The following is a 17,760-nucleotide window of genomic DNA, read 5'->3' as shown; positions in this document are numbered from 1 at the left end:
CAGGTACCCCCTGCCCAAGAGGGCTTCTGCCCATCTGCACCATCCTGCGGTCCCGGAGCTCCAGGTAAAGTGCCACTGTGGACCCATCTTCACTGACGTCAGTCAGAAGAAACTCTACGCATGTGTCCTGGAGGGAAAATACAGGTAGTCCTACCACTCCCATGCTTTCTTGGTCCTCCTTGGGTAAGATGGGGTCTCTGGAGAAGATGCAGGCCCAATTTTGATGGCGGTACCCAGCGCCCCTTCCACAGGGGAGTGAAACTGTGCACGGACAAAGTTCCTCTTGCCTGCAGAGGCAGGAGGACAGTCTGGTGAGCASATTCAGGTCATCAAGAGCAGACCACCACTGGTGTCCTACCCTTTCTCTGTCTTGAAATCGGCAGTCCTCCCTCAGCCACCAATCAACCCTCTGGTGCGGGGTGATTGTCACCAAGTATGAACTCAGCCAAGGCAGTGCCACCCTGAAGAAGCTGGTTGAGTTTCACAGACAGAYGTGGATGGAAAAAAGGGGTTTCTCTGCATACAGCAGACAGTTGCAGTGGCAACATTGCCTCACCAACAGCTGCCGTGTAAAGGCAGTGCTGGGCTTCCTGATTCCTTTAGAGATGTTCCTAAGCCTTTTTATGTTTTTCCATTGATGTTGTCTGTAAGCAGATTGGTGCTGGAGATGCGAACGAACCCTAGCTTGACTGAAGTACTCTGAGCCATCCTACATTTCTAGGAAAGAAATGTTCATGGTAGAGTTTGGTAAACAAGGCTCTTGTGACATAACAGGGACATTGACCCTGCCAGGAATGGGGGATATGGTAGACCCGGACACATAACACCAGCATGTACCTAATCACTAGCTGTGTAAGAAAAAAATCTGAGAGCAAATTTTTGAAGCAAAACAGCTTCAAATTTTGTTTCATTTTTGTTCTCAAGAACCCTTGGGCCTCATTAATAAATAACAAAATATACAAATTAAGAAAGAAGAAAAACAGAGAGGCAGAGGAACATAAATAAGGTAAACAGGGAAAGGCACTTTGCTCCAGAAAGTTTGGTTGGATTCTCAGCTCAAGACAGTCCTTTTCTCACTACAGCTTGAAGATGCCAAAGTAGGTGTTGCCATGGCTGTATTTCACTTTTGTGGAGTCTGTCACATTGACAAAGACCATGTCACCTTCCCGAAGGCTGAAGACACCTCCCACCCGGATGGACTGGAGTTCACAGAGGGACTTCAAGGTGCTCGGTGTCTTTTGTCCCTTCAGCAAGAGCCGGTCCTCTTCCTTGGGAATATGCAAATAAATATAGAGGGTGAAGGGTGCCAAAGACACTTCCTTGGTGCAGAAGCTGACTTGGGAGTAGATGTAGTAGAGCCCTGCTTCCTCCACCTTCAGTTTCCCCTCCTTGTTGGATATCAAGCTGTTTGTGGGGCCATACATCGTCTCCTTCCACTCCAGCACTGTAGGGAGAGAGCAGGGCAGGTGAGCTGGGAGAAGAATTCCAGTTTGGCAGGCTGATTTGGGGGATCACCCTACAGACATCTAGTCTCACAGCCTCTGTCTGTCTGTGGGGTGCAGGTGGCAGGGTATGGAGCCCAGGATACCATCCCCACCCTGTAGGAACAGGGAGCCCTTTCCCAAGGCCAAGGCAGGTTTAACCCACTGTCACTGGCTTGGTCACCCTTGAATTGATATGTGAGTGGAGGAGCATTTAGCTTCCCTCATCCAGCCCAGTGGAAATGTTCAGGGAGGAAGATTGCCTGCGTTTACCGCAGCAGGCCAAACACTGTGTTACTTCCATTTGCTGGCTCCGTGGATTTTAGTGGGACACCCTCCAGGTCCTCAGACCACTACCAAAATATGCTGCAACTCGGCTTTTCAGAGCCTCCCATCCCAGTTTTTTCCCAGCTGGGGGCTGCCTTTCCTCCACGGTCCTTCCACCACTTGGCCTCTGGAGATGGTGATACTTTACCAAGGAAGCAAAGCACAAAAATAAACATCCCACAATTGCTATCCCCGCCTGGGTGCAAGGCAGCAAGGGCTTTGTACTCTGAGTGCTGCTTCCCACTGCCAGGACCATGGGCCACACAGTTCAGGTGCTGCCGTGGATTTTGGGACACTTTTGGTGTCATCGGAGTAGCTCACAGAGTTGGTGCACATAAGCTAATTCAGAGACCTGGAAACCATGGCTGTAGGGGCTGAGCTCAGCTATGACCTCTGGAATGTGGACCTCTGCTTTTCCCAGTCTACAGAAACATCTGCAAGGGTAGCCACAGGGAGCAACCTGGATCCATGGGGAATAATGGGTTTGACCGCCCCAGCCCAGAAACACTGTGCCATGGGTGGTCCTCCTMCCATGGGAGCCACACAGCCCATGGGCCCCGACCAAGCATCCCACAGGGACATTTTGCTACAGAGGGCTGAGTCCCAGGCATCTGCTGCTCTGTGGATCCTGCTTTATACGTTCAACAAGTGCTTGAGCAGAGAGTTTTTAAAATGCAACTTGTTTCACACTTCTTTGATCTTATCTAACACTAAGCTTTCCACAGGTAGACTGAGCTCTGGGTGAAGTGCTGCGTCAGAGATGGTAAGAGCAGTTGCCGGTTACTGTCAGTTACTCCAGAATAAAATCAGAAGTGCTCAGATTGTGAAATCCTTGCCAGATGGAGTGACAGACCTTGCAAGCTCATACTCACTTCAGTAATCCTTGCTCTTGTGGGATGTCCTTCAGCTAAGGTTATGCTGGGGGACAGAGCAGCAAGAGAAGCCAGTCGATACTGAGGGATGCACAAATGCAAAAGGACTCAGGTATATCTCTCAAACTTAATGTGGCCATAGCTGTGAATAGTTGCAAGTGGACTAAATTTGGAGCCACCTATGTTGCTATTGGCGGTAAAGCTCTCAGCCAGCCCATATCGCTGTCAGGATCACTATGGGTGAGAAGAGGATTAAATCAACAGAAGCAAATGTGAGCAGAGCCATCCTGCAGCAGCCATCACAGCAAGACATGGCCAGGAGAGCAAAATGTTCCATTTTAAGAACAAAAGTGGGACCTTGTTTTCTTTAAATACAAAGATAAAAAAAAACACTGGAAAGATTAAGGCACTGTGGTGCATTTCTACGAAGGCACATACAGGGCTACTGAGGACAGTGGGGATGTGTGAACCCCTTGCGGCACAGGTGCATGTGAGCATGTGGCCACCGGGAGGTTTGCTGTGTTTTGGGGACACATTTTCATGTTGGCATTATTCAGTCCCTGCTCCTGCCCTCAGAGAGCCACAGGGCAGGATTGGGAATGCACACTACTGTGTCTCTCTGACTCCCTGGTCGAGACTGGACCGAGTGAGTCTGCCTTACCTGAGCCTGCCTTGTTGCTCTGCTGACCTGCCAGGTGGACTGCGATCGGCTGCCTCTTCTCTGCTGCAATTTAGAAAGGACAGTGGTAATGATGCCTTGGCACCCACTGTCCCCTCAGCGTTCCTCTGCAGGGACTGCCGCAACTCCTGCCCTTGATGTTTCTCTACAGGCCAAGACACCATCTCCCAATTCCACCCCCAGCCCCGAGTGAGGCAGGACATTGCCTCTACTCAGCAAAGACCTGAGGGTTCCTCTGAGGTGAAACCTCTGATGGAGGCCACCTTATTCGCTGTTGGAACAGGACTTGGATGTGTCCACACCTCACCTGCCACAGACGTCTCATTCTTGTGCAGCAAACTGGGGTGCTCATGGTGCTCAGGACCTGAGGTGCAAAAAGGCCACAGATTTAATTTTGGTTTGATTTCAATGACTTGAGACATTGGGGCACCCAGAACTGCCTGCCCTGGGGAGAGAGCCATGCTAAGTGTCCCCCTCTGCCAGCCCACACCCAGCACAGTCCTACCCCCATGGGGATGCTTCAAGCCCCAATCCATCCCCTGCCTCCATGCCATGCCCTGAGACAATCACGGTCTGTTGAAGGAAGCTTCTTCCCAGGCCAAGGAACTCCTCCTGCCCAAGCGAGCCATGAGTGTGCACTGATTACATCAGGAAACTCACCTCTCTGCATTTCAAACTTGGGCTGCTCCTTTAGGGCTCCATCCTGTAACAATAGCAAAAATATCCAGGGTGTTTTTCAAAATCAATGATTTTGAAAGCTTCTATATAAAAGATGCTCTGGTCACTGCTGGGGTTGGTGATATTTGTCTCCAACAGCACTGTCAGCTCTTGACAGAGGGTACCTGAAACCAGCAAGCTCCTCCAGCCCCTTACCAAGCCTCACACGTGACCATGGGCTGTTTGTAGCACAGAATTTGTGGGGTTTATGATTTTAGGTTTTATTCAATAAAAAATTATGTGAAGGGTAAATTTATTGAAAAAAATACGATAAACAAAAAAAAAAAAAAATCTCCTCTTCCTATGGGAGAGCCACGCTGCAAGCGCTGCCGACCCACATCCCTGTCCTGCAGTGGAGGTTTTCAGGACTTCTGAGCCAGGCCTACCTCATAATATTTGGTGGTCCGTTGGCTACTGTTGCAAACCTGAAGGTTTAGCTGAAGCAGGTTTAGCTGAGGCATTTGTTGTCATCAAGCAGTGCCAATGAGGAAGAAATGTTGCTCYCATGTCTACTCTGGCCAGCACAGCCACTCCTAAACAATTAATTCAGGGCTGAGCAGGATGAGAGCCACTCATCCCTGTTTGGGATCAGTCACACCAGGAAGATGTTCCAATGCGAATTGGCTCTTCTGCACTCAAATGTGAGAAGCCACTGCTCCCACTGGAGATGCCATCCCTGAGTCCATGGAGCAGCATTTGCGCAGTACGCTCATGCTCCTCCTCCCTGGTTGCCAGGAGCACTGTTTCCTGGCCAAAGCTTTGCACTGTCATTGACACCTGGGTAAACTGTATAGAAAAGTGTCACGAGCACACTCACAGCCACCCAGCACAGGACTGGAGCAAGGTGCCAGACAGCAGAAAATCAACACTTTTCAGATCAAGATCAGGGAGCAGGGCCAAGGTGGCTGCAGTTCCATCTTGCCCACAACAAACCCCAAACATACATGTTGCAGCCGGATGTGCTCTGATCATCAGCAATTTAGGAAAAAAAAATGGACAAGATTTTTCAATTATATCAATATAGTGTAAAAAGAATATGGTATTAAAAATAGCACGTGTTACACAGCCCTAAAGTAAAGGGCAGCCATGGTTTTAAAAAAAAACTTGGGGTGAAGGTCTGTGTGCCTGGGAGCCCCTCTTCCACATTAGTGGCATCTTCATGCACCCGACAGCACATACCTCACACTGGATGTTCTGGAAGCCCTTTAATACCTTTTCGCAGTCCAATAATGTYGACTTGTGACCTTCTGCTGTCTGACATTTCTGTACTTTCTTCAGGAAGATATAATCTTCATTTAAGCTCAGCACCTCTTCCATCTGCCCACAGAGGAGAGAAGGGAGGGTGAATGGGATGTTAGTAGGAACCTTGCAACAGCAGGCGGCAGAGCCATGCTGCATTCTTGCCAGCAATAAATCCTGCCTGAGAAGCTCAGGGATGAGCTGGGGAGACAACTTGTGGGTAGCAAGAGCTCCCACCAGGCACACAGCACAGCATCTGTGCCCTCATCCACTGGGAATTGAACCCATGGAACTCATCCTGACTGACAACATTAGCTGAGAGGAGGATTGCTCAGGATATATTTACTATCACCTTGATAATTAATTTAAAAGTCCTTCTCTGACTTTTCCTAAAGGCACAGAAATCCCAGTGGGTGGCTCAGGGTCTCAGGGTTTGCAGCTCCTTTCCGAATGGTCCCAACAGGGACCTGCGATGTTCACTCAGTCCCTCACTGTCCTGCCCACAAAGAGGGGCTTTAAATTCTTGTGCTCGGTTATTGACTGAAAGTGCTGCCACGAAAACAAAATGACGTGTGGGAGGGGGCTGAATTGTGTCAAGAGCTTCAGAATACAAAAAAAAAAAAAAATCAGAAAGCCATTAAGAATGTAATTAAATGCATCCAAATACTGATTTTTAAATTTATACCCCTTTGTTTTTTCATTCTTTTTTTCATTGTAAAAACAAAACATTCAGTTAAATGGTAGAAAGAAAGCGCAGCCATGACATGAGGGGACACAGCCCAGCAGAGCTCTCAGCACAGGCAGCACTAGGATGCGGAGGGTCAGGTTTGAAGCCCTGCCACAAGCTCTGAAAGCAACTGAAATTCTAGTGCCACCTGTGACTGCATTTCAGCTGCCTCCGATCCTCTGCCATGGCCCCTGCAGTCACATTTCCCTCTGCTGGGAAAGAAATGTCTATTCACTCTTTAACCTCATGCTGCAACCTCCATGCAGCAAAGACCCCCTTCCAACTCTCTAACATTAAAGACCCTCTTGCTCAAGATTGCTTTTCCAGTCACTGAAACACTGAAAAAAATTATCATTTCTAGACCTTTTATCCTCTCAGTTAGTGTCAGAGTGCTACTAAATGCTATGAAATCAGAAAAACCACCACCAAGCCTAAAATAGCCACTTGAGTGTCTAAACCACACCCTCTTGTCCTCAGACTGGCCATCAGCTACCAGGTTTATTCTTAATGTCTCTTCTCAATTGACCATTCTCTTCTTGCTAGCAAAGGGAACAGATCTCTCCTCTTGTATACATCTCTGTGGCAAATTAAAGCAGAAATGAGAACACAGGTGTGATAAACGTTACTGCTGCCTCCATCCAGTGGTCAACACCATCTTCGGTCATGTTTACCCTCTTGCTGAGCAGATCTCACCAAAGCTGAAGTCAAAGCAAGTCAGCAATCAAGCAGAGACAGAGACAGTCTTCACTCTCTCCACTTACCTTATCCATCTTCATGTGAAGATACAAACAGAACAGCACAGTCCCAATGGTCTGCACTACAACAAATACAGCGAGGAAGCCCATGAATATTTTCATGGTGCCAGATGTGCTGCTGATGGCACGGGGTGCCTCAGGGCCATAAGGTTCATTCATCCTTCACGCACGTTGCTGGGGCTCTTCCAAATGCACTGCTTGCAAGTACCATGAAAACTGCTGCACGAGCACCTYCTGCTCAAGGGATACAGGGTATAGCAACCTACACTTCCTGGAAAAAGCTTTTCGCAGTGGGTAGSTTTGTTCACTACTGTCTCCCACAACAACAACAAAAATTTGCTTAGACTTTCTTCTCTGTTAAACTTCCATACTTTTTCCTACTGTTCTTGCAGAAACAGAGAGAGGTTTTTATTTCATATATTCATATTTGCCCTTGAATCACTCCAAAATATTCCATGGTGGGTTTTTTTACTGCTGTGGATGAAAGTTTTGTGGCAAGTTGTCTTAAAATAAATGAAGACTGAATCCAGGTGCAGAGCTGTTCAGCAGTACTGTGGGCTGCCAGGGGCTGGGAAGCACTGAGAAAATTGGTTGCTCGTCAAAAGGGGAAGAAAAGCTTTTTGCTCTTTGTTTTCTTTAAGGATGATTTTGCAGTGAAGATGCTTGGCTGAGGAAGGTTGGATATGCTGGTTTCTGCTTTCCCTTGTACTCCCCATGGGTTACCTCTGCCTGAGCAGGCTAGACATCTGGGAGAAAAGACTGTCTGTACAGACACTGTAACCTTGGTCCTCAGCAGACAGTGGGACTTTGGGCTCCGTGTTTGGACATCAGTTTGGGGACACAAGTTTTTAGCAGTTTTCTTGGTACCTTAGTGAGATGCTCACGCTGCACCCAAGGGCACAAACCATCTCAGACCCTGCCTCACTTTTCCCTGTTGCCTGTTTCTATGTATCCAGGCACGAAAATAGCTGTTGGGAATGCCAGACACTCCTGCCAGTTTCTGACCTCCCAGCATCACTGCTGTACAACTTTGAGAAACCCATGTCCCCTCTACACCCTGACCCCTCTTGATCTGGCTGCAGGGAGGTGAGGTCTTGCCCCCCAGCTCTTCAGGCATCCAACAGTCATGAGTACATGTGACACTGCTAAATAATATATGGTAAATAGCAAGGGTCCTCATTGTTTGCAACAGGGGACAGACCTCTTTTTCCTCATGTAAAGAGAATAAATTTGGGGGTTCATTGGGGTACAGAGGAGAAAGGCCGCAAGGCTGTATTGAAGAGGGCTGGGGCACTGGTTTAAAGGCATCATCGACCACCATGTAGAATTGTTTTGAAAATGGTGTGTTAGAGGAGATGCTCCTATCAGATGTGCACACAGCCAATACAGCTGAGGCAGGGGACTACTGAGCAGGTGCTGCTCACCAGCTGGGGGTCTCCTCAGCATCTCAGGGCTTTGGACTTTGTCCCTTAGGCTTGCAGGGGACCAAGCCCACACACAGCCTGGGGTCACTGCCAAGTGCCTGATTTTATTCCTTTTGTTCTTAAAATTGTCATGAACTTTGGAGAGGCCAAAACTGGCTTCCTCTCAGGCATCTGGTGTGACATCAAGCTCCTACACAGTGTCCCTATCATAGCAAGCTTGCCACAGGCAAAAAGACATTTGAATACTCCCAAGAACACCCCAGACAGCTGAGGGCCATGGCACCACAGTGGGGAGCAGCACTAGCTCCCCAGAGTCCTCATGACATGCCTTAGCCTCATCACATTCACCAGCATTTTCCAGGGTTCTTCAGAGTTTCCTCTAAATGTAATACATCTGGGGTAAGTCACTACATGAGAAACAAAATGACATGACAAGTCGTCATTTAATACGGTTCCTGAATGCGTTGGGACAGAGGCAGCCAATGACGTGTGAAACCACAGCTCTGAGTGTTGCAGTTTTTGCACAGCTATTCCTGAGCCCTGGCTTTCTGCAGCAGACAAAACCTCTTCAAAGCCATTTTTGTATAGTCACCTACTTCATTGAAATGAGAAGCACCTGTAGGAAATGCTGAAAAGCCCAAGTACATCACTGGTCCCACAGCGTGCACCTTGGTGAAGAGGCTGGAGCCTTGGGCGGGCAGACAGGTTTATTGAGGAGGGTGGAGAGAGGCTCCAGTTTGGGTATCCAGCACAAAACATGATCAAAGAGTTGGCCAGCTTGTGCTGCAAGCCAGGAAATTGGGTTCCTCTTCGGCAGCATCCTGGTAGTAGAAACCAGGTGGAAAATATGACAGTGGGGATCCTGGCAGTGTTTTTGTCATCGGCAGCTCCTCTTCAGGAAACCATTGCTCCACATCAGCAGTCCAGTCCCTCGTTGCTGTGGCTGGCAGGGAGCAGCCCTCCCTTGGGAGCCATGCACCCTGCAGCACCTGGTCCTGAGGCTTCTCTGGCTCAAGCTGGATCACCATGGCTGCTCTGCCTGAAGCATTGGATCAGAGAGGAGGTACTGACCAAGTCCTGTGGAAGGCAGAGCCCCAGTGGGCCGTTCTGGCACCGCTGCTGTTCAGAGTCAGGCAACCCAGGAGGAAAGATCTGCTTCAGGGTGTGTGGGGTTGTTGGCCCCTCAGGACATGCTCTGTTGCCACCTCATTTCTTCACATGGATAGTAGAGATGGGGTGATGCACATCCCTGACTGTTTGGATGCTGTAGGAACATGAGGGAGCAGAGCAGAGTGGGGAACAGTCTTTAGGAAAGTGGGGAGTGATCCAGAGAGATGAGGGGTGAGGAAGAGAGGACCCAACACCAGAAGGAAGAGTCTGCCATCATAGGACAATCCCAGGGGAGATGAAATCACATCTTCACCTGGTGGCGAGCCCATAACCAAGAAACCAACTGGGTTTTCTTTCACCTCCCACCAAACTCTCTGAATGTAACCATGCCCACCTGCTTGGGAACCCAAACTGGCACAGTTCCTCCAGCCAGATAACCCTTGGGTGACATGATAGGAAAATGTGATCCATCGCTTGCATTGGATCAACCAATACCAACCCCTAGTTGTGGTATTTCCGCTGATCAGCAAATTGTCTCCACTTCTACTTGGGGCTCTGAGTCTTGCTTACTGAGAAAATATCCGGTTCCCTGCCCCTGTGATCTGTCAAAGATGCTGGGAGCATCTCTGAAGGCAGCAAGGTGAAAGCTGCTGAGAAGAGAGTGATTTTTTCGTTTTTTTTTTAATGCTCGCTGTGGTTTCTTGACTAACTTTTTAAAATGTGCTGCTTGCCCCATATGCTCTTTACAATTAACAGAAGCTGGGTGTTGTGCAGTGCTAAGAACAATACACTCAAGAAAGATTTTATTCTGAGTCAGAAAAGGGGTTTGCCTGCAATACTGTGGGAGGGATGCAGAAAGGAACCTATGAGAGAAACCTAAATTAAATACCTTTAGCACAGGGCCAGGCGCAGAAGGGAAATTTGAACTTTTCCACCATTTGCTTCGTCGCTTCTTTAGATTTTTCGTTCTCCTGTATCCTCTGAGCTTTCACATCTTCAAAGCAACCCTGTCATCAGAGAGCAAAAGAGAACAGACATAGCCAAAACACAGAACGCCAGCACATGGAGAAGGAAAGGTTATGTTGCAGTTTCTGTTTGTTATCTGCCTCAGTACAAATAAGAGAAAGTTCTTGGAGTCCAGAGCAGTGAAAAGCAGTTTCAGGGCGACGAACATGTCAACACTTTTGAAAGTTGCATCCCCCTGTTGAAGAGAAGAGAATATGGTGACCACCATGGTGACAACGGCAGGCAGCAGCCCCATTGCCAACATGGTCCTCAACTGTGAAGATCAGCAAAAGTTCCAAGCACGAGCAGATGTGAACACACGTGGTCCCAGCAAGTAGATCAGATCAGATGTACAGTGCCATCTCCACTGCACTTTCCCTGCAGATGTGAGGGGATACCCAGCCCTCCAGACATCTTCTCTGCCACTCCCCAGAGCAGCAAAGAACAATGGTAAAGAGCAGCAGGGGGTAGTAGCACTGGGGTGCTGCTGTCCCTCTGAACGACCTTGCTGCAGGGGTCACTGTCGCCTGTGCTACCTTCTCTCCTTACCCCTTCACCTCTCTGCCCTTCCGTATGACCCACAGTTGCACCCCCAAGCCAGGCTTTACCGCAGGGGACTGAGGTGGATGGAGAGCAGGGAACAGCAAAGAAACAAGCCTCAGTGACTGTGCAGAGGATGAGGGGCCCCTAAGGGCACGTGGCTTTCGTGCCACATGTGGGTGATGTGGATCACAGCCTTGCTGTGTTGAGCCACAGAGAGCACCTGGCCTCGAAACTGCTGATGCTGAGCTTTGCTAAAGCTGTGAAACCACAAATGGCACTAGAAACTTCTTACTGTGAAGGCTGCACCTACTTCTCCCAAATTCCTAAAAATAGATTCCAGTGTGGGGAGGCCCACGGTGCTGGCCCTGCAAAACAAGCCCCTCTTGCCTGAGTCACGGCGGAAGGGAGCAGAACACCCCGTGCCTCCCCCTACTCTCGCTCAAGTGTCGAAAACTGCGCGGAGTTAGGGGGTGGGGAGTTGCTGCGCCCATCAAAACCGCAGCGAACCGCCCCGGCGAGGCTCTGCCCTTTCCCTTTGTGAAAAGAGAGGGGAGGAGTGGGGGAAAGCAAAACCCGGGCAGACTGCAGGGTTGACGATGCCAGCGCTGCCTCCCACGGCGCGGAGGGATGGATGGGTGGGTGGGGAGGGTCCTAGCATCACCTTTACAACTCTCCTTCCTCCCTGCTTGCCCCTTCGGGACAAAAAGGCAGGCGGGACTGCGTGCTTAGCATCAGTGTGGGGGACAAACAAAACGAAGCCCTCGGGAGGAGAGGGAGGATGCTCCCGTTCCTCCCCCCGCTGTGGGGCTGAGCCCTTGGCAGCCGCGACTTCAACTGGCTCCAAGCACTTGCTGGGCTCCACAAAGAAGCCTCACCACTACCCAGCCTTGCCACAGCAGCGCCACCTCAGCTCCCAGCACCCCACCAGAGTCCCTGGCCACCCTGTGGGATATGCCCATGCCCGCAGACAGCGGGCACAGCATTGGATGCGCCAGTTCAGCATTCCTCTCTGACCTTTTCAACACAGAGGATATACATTTCCAAGACGTGGCTCCAGCCCGGGTGAGTCACAGCCCACAAGGTTGTGACATGCAACCAGGGCATCTCCAGGAAGAAGCTGCAACACCGGCTCCTGTGTCCTGCTGATGCTGGAAGCAAACCCACCGCAGTTTTTACTCACCAGTAGCTCTTACTGGCAGACACAGAGTGCTTCTCGGAGCTCACTGCATATTTACAGAGGCTGAGAGACCACAGCTCATCTCACATTCACCACGGGGGTCAGTATGCAGCCAGGCAATGCCCACACAGAGCCCTGCGCTTGATCCCTCTCCCACCACACTGAGGCTGCAACGGGCTGGTGGCTGGAACCTCCTGAATGTRTCAGCTGCTTCATACTTGCCAGAGCTTTCCCAAAAAATATGTTAAATTTGTGTAGAAAAACCAGAAAAACACAGCTTGTTCAAGCACTCTGTTTTAGGAGATGATGAGGCTGAAAACCATACAAAATTAAGATGATTATCCACATGCAGGTCCCCCAGAATGAAGTCACACCAGAGGAACAAGTTTCTCGTGGAGAAGGAGAAGACTCCTGCAAACGTATCTCATGCTTAATAAATCAGACACAGAGCCACGGGCCTCATGAGTGGGTGCTACTTATGGGTCCAGGGGACAGATCACCACATCAAATTGCAGGGCCAATGGGATTTCAGCTTCTTTGCTGGTGCCCAGGCTCATCTAGAGACCCCAGCAACACTTCCCTACACGCACTAAGAACCACCATGCTCTTACTTTGGCTGATGATACCGTAGCCTGATGAGGAGCCATCTTTGTGGTTTCTTGGTCCCATGCCCCCACCACCAAAAAAACAGACTGAGCAAAACCAGGACACCACCCGGGGATACACAGATGCTTTTCAGGACACACATTTTTTCTTTCCAGAGAAGCTCCTTATAAGCCCAGGCTATTGGACACATTTCTCTTCACTCTCTTGAGTGAGTCACCAAACCTCAGAGGTTGTAATTCCTTTTAGCAGAAAAGCAACCTTATTGTAAAGTGGAAAATCTTTGGCTTAAAACCCTGTGCACATCTGGAGGGAAGTAGTACGTAGAGGTGATGCAGTCAGAGAGGCTTGAATGCTGGAATGGCCACTTGCTGCAAAACACAGTGAAAGGGAAACCTCGAATACACTGTTCAGGGAAAATACTGCTGGCCTTAAGCCTAAAGACAGGGGAAAAAAGACTATTTCTCCCCAGTGTTCAGGGAGGGGAAGACAATCATTCAACAATCACCATTTTGCTGAGCCACAAGAAAATCTACCCACATAAGTATTGTGTTGTCATCTSTGACAGTAACTGGGAGAACCATACCGGAAACCAGGTTCAGCAGCGGAAGAGAAAGGATAGCAAACCTAGAGCACATCCCAGTCGGTTTCCTCAGCATCAGCCTCCTTACACTCCCCTGCAGGCCACGAGCCAGCCAGCATGTGGATCCTGTTTGCCTTTGGGATATGGTCATATAGCTGGAGAGATCTGGAAGGCAGGACACTCACTTTCTCCTGCTGTCCGTGTCAGGTTGCTTATGATAMCTCAGAGAAGTCAGCTGGTCTCAATTTCATCGCTGGTGAAATGAGGCATCTCTGTTGCCAGGACGGCTAAAGATCGAGAGATATAAGCAGCCAAGTAGATTCCGTGTATATAGAAAAAAATCACCATGCCAGCTCTAATCCGCAGAGCAATATGATTTCAGAGTGGATTTTATCTCAAAGTAAGGTTGCAGGATAAGCAAAACCCTTTATTTTCCCCAGATGAGTCTGTTTTGGACATGCTGGTAATTGCAGAGTGATACCCAAGCACTTACCTCAAGACTTCTTCATCTTACTTTTCTCCCCTGTCTTGTTGAGTGGTTGGGTGGGCATCTGGCAGCCAAGTTCAACCCACCACAATGTCCCAGCCCTCCCACAAGCTATCCGTAACTTCCCGCTGTGCAATGCAGCCTCCGAGGATCATCACTGCCCTTTCCGGCTTCCTTACCCACAAACTCACCCTAATTTTCCAAGAACTGAGCTGAATCACTAGAGCTACTAATGATGTCGTGCAGTGCTGCTTCTCAGTGCTGCCACAAGCGCACTGTAAAGCTCTGTTGCAGTGACACATGATGCAGAGAGTGTCTCTAAGTCACAGCCTGGATGCGGTGCAGGAAGACAAATTTCCCCCAAATTCCTTTCACAACATGCAGCATGCAGCCTCTGGTGTGGTTGTTTGGGTCTTTGAAAAAAGGACGCAGGCAGGTTTTTTTTAAGTTTTGCAGGCCAAGAAAATAATAGAACTGAAAGTGGGTTTACACCACAGTGCCCAGCCGTGTAAAACTACCAGGAGCCACAAAACCAGGCAATTACACAATATCCTTCTAGTTTTTACCAGGTTCATTTTTCCAAGCACTGGCTGCTGCTTAAAGCAGCCTCAGAAGACTTTAGGCAGAAAGGACCTCTTGGTCTGCAACAGCCAGAAAACCCACTGAGCTTGTCCTAGAGGGTAAAAGTACGTGATTCAGGTCTCTAAGGATGAGCCTCAGTCTTCAAATAATCCTGAAAGTGCTTTGTACAAACTCGGAGCTCTCACATCACTTTCCTTCACTTATCTGAGATTACAGGGGCAGGATGCAAAGCAAGTTTTCCACCCTGCATGGTGAAGATGAACAGGCATCTTCCAGAATAGAACTTGAGGTTCAAGGTGTCTAGAAAGGACTATATGTGAAGGCCAGGTCAGATTGACAGCAGGCATCGGACATCTCTAAGACAAACTATGTCCTTTTAGCYAATTTCAGGAGCTGCCAAGCACTATTCCCACTGAAATCCAGACCAGGTTCTCCAGGTTCTCTTTGGTCATGGCTAAAGACACTATCACACAGCAAAGAAGTGGATAACCACACCTTGTTCTAAGCAGACTTACCAACACCCTGAGATATCCCTCTCCAGGCTTGGGAAGAAGTGCGATTTACAATCCCTTTGCACAGACGGGAACGTGCCACAGGGTGGGGACCCATCTTGCATGGTACTTGAGCAGCAACATTCCCTGGAAACCTCTGCTCCCCTGTCCTCCCACAGCCTGTGGATAACCTGTGTTCACGCGATGTTTTGGGGAACACCACATCTAAATTAGCTCAGCCGGCTGGATTATGGCTCCAGTCAGCTGGAAACATCTTCTGTGTTGCCCTGGAGAGTCCAGTTACTGCCTGCCCACCTCTCAGCCACCTTTGCACCTCCTCAGTAAATAAAAACTGCGATCTGTAGGATGCAACCACAGCGCAGGTGCTTGTGCAGCATTATTGTCAGAGAAGCAACACACAGCCCTCTGACATGGCCTGTGATACCAAAACCTCTCCCAGATAATGAGGCACCAAAACCTCCAGTTTGCACCAGTTTTCTGCTGAAATCCTCCAAGTGTAATGATACATGCTAGCTCAGAGGAGTACCAAGCTCTCTGTGGGTCAGCAGCTAAGCGGAATGGAGCCCTGAGCCCAATGTTTTAAACCAGACAGTTCAGGAAAACAGAACACAGAGCCAAGTGGTGCAGCAACACTTTTACCCTGGACCAGGACTGCCATGTTTGGTATAGCCTGCCACAAAAGAGCATTAAAAACCACAAAATGGTGAAAAATTCCAGAGATGAGTGAAGGTTTAACAAAGGCTACCTGCCACATGGATACATGAGATGGCCCTTGCTCACCTGGGATGGGACAAATTAATTGACACCTGAACAAAAATGAGAGCAAATAAAAGCTTGTGTTCCCTTTTTTGAAAGGGATGAGCATTCCTGCTTTTATACACACACACACACACACACACACACACACACATATATATATTTATGTATATATAAACCTTCAGGTTTTTCTTTCATAGCAAAAGAATTTCTCTTGTTTGTCACTGCAGAGTCTGGGACTATTTTTAACACTACTAATAAGTGACTAAAGTAGGGTGGAGTAGCTACGCCAGCTTGCTGCTCCCAGCCGCCCACAAGGTTTATCTGACCGTCAGAGGAGGACCTGGACCAGGGCCAGCTCATGTGAGGAGTCAGAACAAGACAGCTGCAAAGTGTGTGTCCTGGGACACACATATGGTGAAAAAATGCACACCACTTTCTGCAGCTGGGGAAAAAAAAGTCCCGTCTCCACAAAGGGAAGGCACGTCCGATGTCTGACTATTTCTCTGCATTAATCTCTTACCAGAGCTCATAGAGCATGCAGTTGGCATCTCATTTGCCCATCAGAAAGACAGGAGGAAAGCCTGTCTGTGAAAACAAATTATTCCCGGACTAGAGGACACACAGTGGAAGGCAAAAAGTGGATTCTCACAGGGTCAGAAAATTAATAGAAAATTATAAAATCATGAAGGTCGGAATCATCTGGACTTCCCAGATGACCAAGTCCAACCACTAACCCAGCATCACTATGTTCAGCACTAAACCACATGCKTAAGAGCCACATCGATGAACTTTTTGAACACTTTCAGAGATGTAACACCCTACACCAGTCTATCCTTTGGAGCGGTCTCTGCAGAGGTCCATTAGTATTCAGGGAGTCAGAAGCTCTTGAAACAGGAACATCCAGCGTGCCTTCTCCCATCACCACCAGGATTGCTGCATTCAGAGGAGGGACAGAAAATAACCGTGGGAAGCACCAAATGGCAGCTGCTGGATGCAGTGTGCCAGCTGCCAAGTCCTTACCAGCAAGGAGATCACACACTGAATGGGAACGAAGGCACAGTCACTGGAGCATGACAGCAGCAGGGTAGCACAGGAACCCAGGAACAGCCTGTGCTGGAAAGCAAGAAACACTTCCCTCTAGACAAGCAATATTCTAGAGGAGCATTTATATSTATCTATCTTTTCTTATTCTATACACATATAAAGAAAAGCCAACTTGATGTAGAGACCTGCTCTGAAATGTTCAAAACTCTGTTATACTAAATCATTAAAGGCAAATCGCAGTGATGGGTTAACTATGTTTATTGCAGAAGCACAGTGAGATGCCATAAATCCAGGCACGCTCTGGTGCACAGTGCTGTGGTGATTTAAGACAAAATGCCAGAGTAGCAGAGCCTTTGTGCCCCAGCTCTCTTTCCATCCTCATTCTTCTAAAACACAGGGAAGAGAGCAAGCACCTGTGTGCCCGGAGTGGAGCCTGCAATCATCAAGGAGTCCAGGGACTCTGGGACTCCTCAGACACTTGTTCCCTTTCCCCAGATCTGCCAGAGAGCTGGACAATGAGAGCCAAGATTTACCAAACCTTGCAGCAATGGTTCGGAGCATTACCCTGTCAAAGCAGAGCTACTGATGCCTCATGCTCTTGCAATAAGGGACATGCATTTAAAAACAGGGGTTCTTTTCCCTCTCACACTATCCAGCCCCACTTGGCTGATTCACCAGAGCCAAGGGCTTCATAAGTCGTTTTGAATATTACCAGCTCCAACATGCCCAGAACCAAATTGTTCAATGAAGCGCTACCTTTAAGAGCATTTAAATAGACTGCCTTCTCAGACCTTTAAGTGAAATTATCTAAGCATTTTCCTTTGGAAGGGAGGGAAGAGAAAGAAAAAAAGATTTCAATATTTCGAAGCAATAAGTTCGCGAGAATTATAGCACATGCCAGTAAGACAGGCGCATGCACAGAGTACAGCTTGGAAATATTGGCTTCAGCCCATAGAGGAAGTCAAATTACCTTGCCATGTCGCCTTAAAAATCAGAAAATTAAGTGATTTCAGACAACAAAAGAAAACTACTTGGAGAAGTATTCTTAAATTTAGAAGAAAAGAAAGGGATTTTTGTTGAAATATTAAAAAGGAGTGGATTTTTTTTTCAGTGTTCATCTATAGTGAGACAGGA

At 48.5% G+C, this 17,760-nt stretch overlaps 1 protein-coding gene across 3 annotated transcripts; it reads right to left on the bottom strand.

Moving 5' to 3' along the window:
- Positions 1-876: 876 nt before the first annotated feature.
- CD40LG (CD40 ligand) lies at positions 877-16,614 on the bottom strand. 3 transcript variants are annotated; one of them, XM_057384935.1, is made up of 7 exons: positions 10,221-16,614; positions 6,804-9,485; positions 5,256-5,393; positions 4,020-4,062; positions 3,667-3,723; positions 3,342-3,404; positions 877-1,444 (listed from the first exon to the last, which is right to left on the bottom strand). In XM_057384935.1, the coding sequence occupies exons 2-7, from the start codon at positions 6,954-6,956 to the stop codon at positions 1,077-1,079; spliced, it is 822 nt and encodes a 273-aa protein (XP_057240918.1). In that variant the 5' UTR covers positions 6,957-9,485; positions 10,221-16,614; the 3' UTR covers positions 877-1,076. The 3 variants fall into 3 exon arrangements, with proteins under 3 accessions (XP_057240918.1, XP_057240919.1, XP_057240920.1); XM_057384936.1 differs by having other exon boundaries at positions 5,289-5,393; XM_057384937.1 differs by lacking the exon at positions 6,804-9,485.
- Between the last annotated feature and the right edge of the window lie 1,146 nt (positions 16,615-17,760).

The sequence above is a fragment of the Malurus melanocephalus genome, unplaced genomic scaffold (assembly GCF_030028575.1).
Source record: "Malurus melanocephalus ecotype Western Australia unplaced genomic scaffold, MMel_1.1 scaffold_758, whole genome shotgun sequence".
NCBI lineage: Eukaryota > Metazoa > Chordata > Aves > Passeriformes > Maluridae > Malurus > Malurus melanocephalus.
This window is presented reverse-complemented; position numbering and strand designations above follow the sequence as displayed.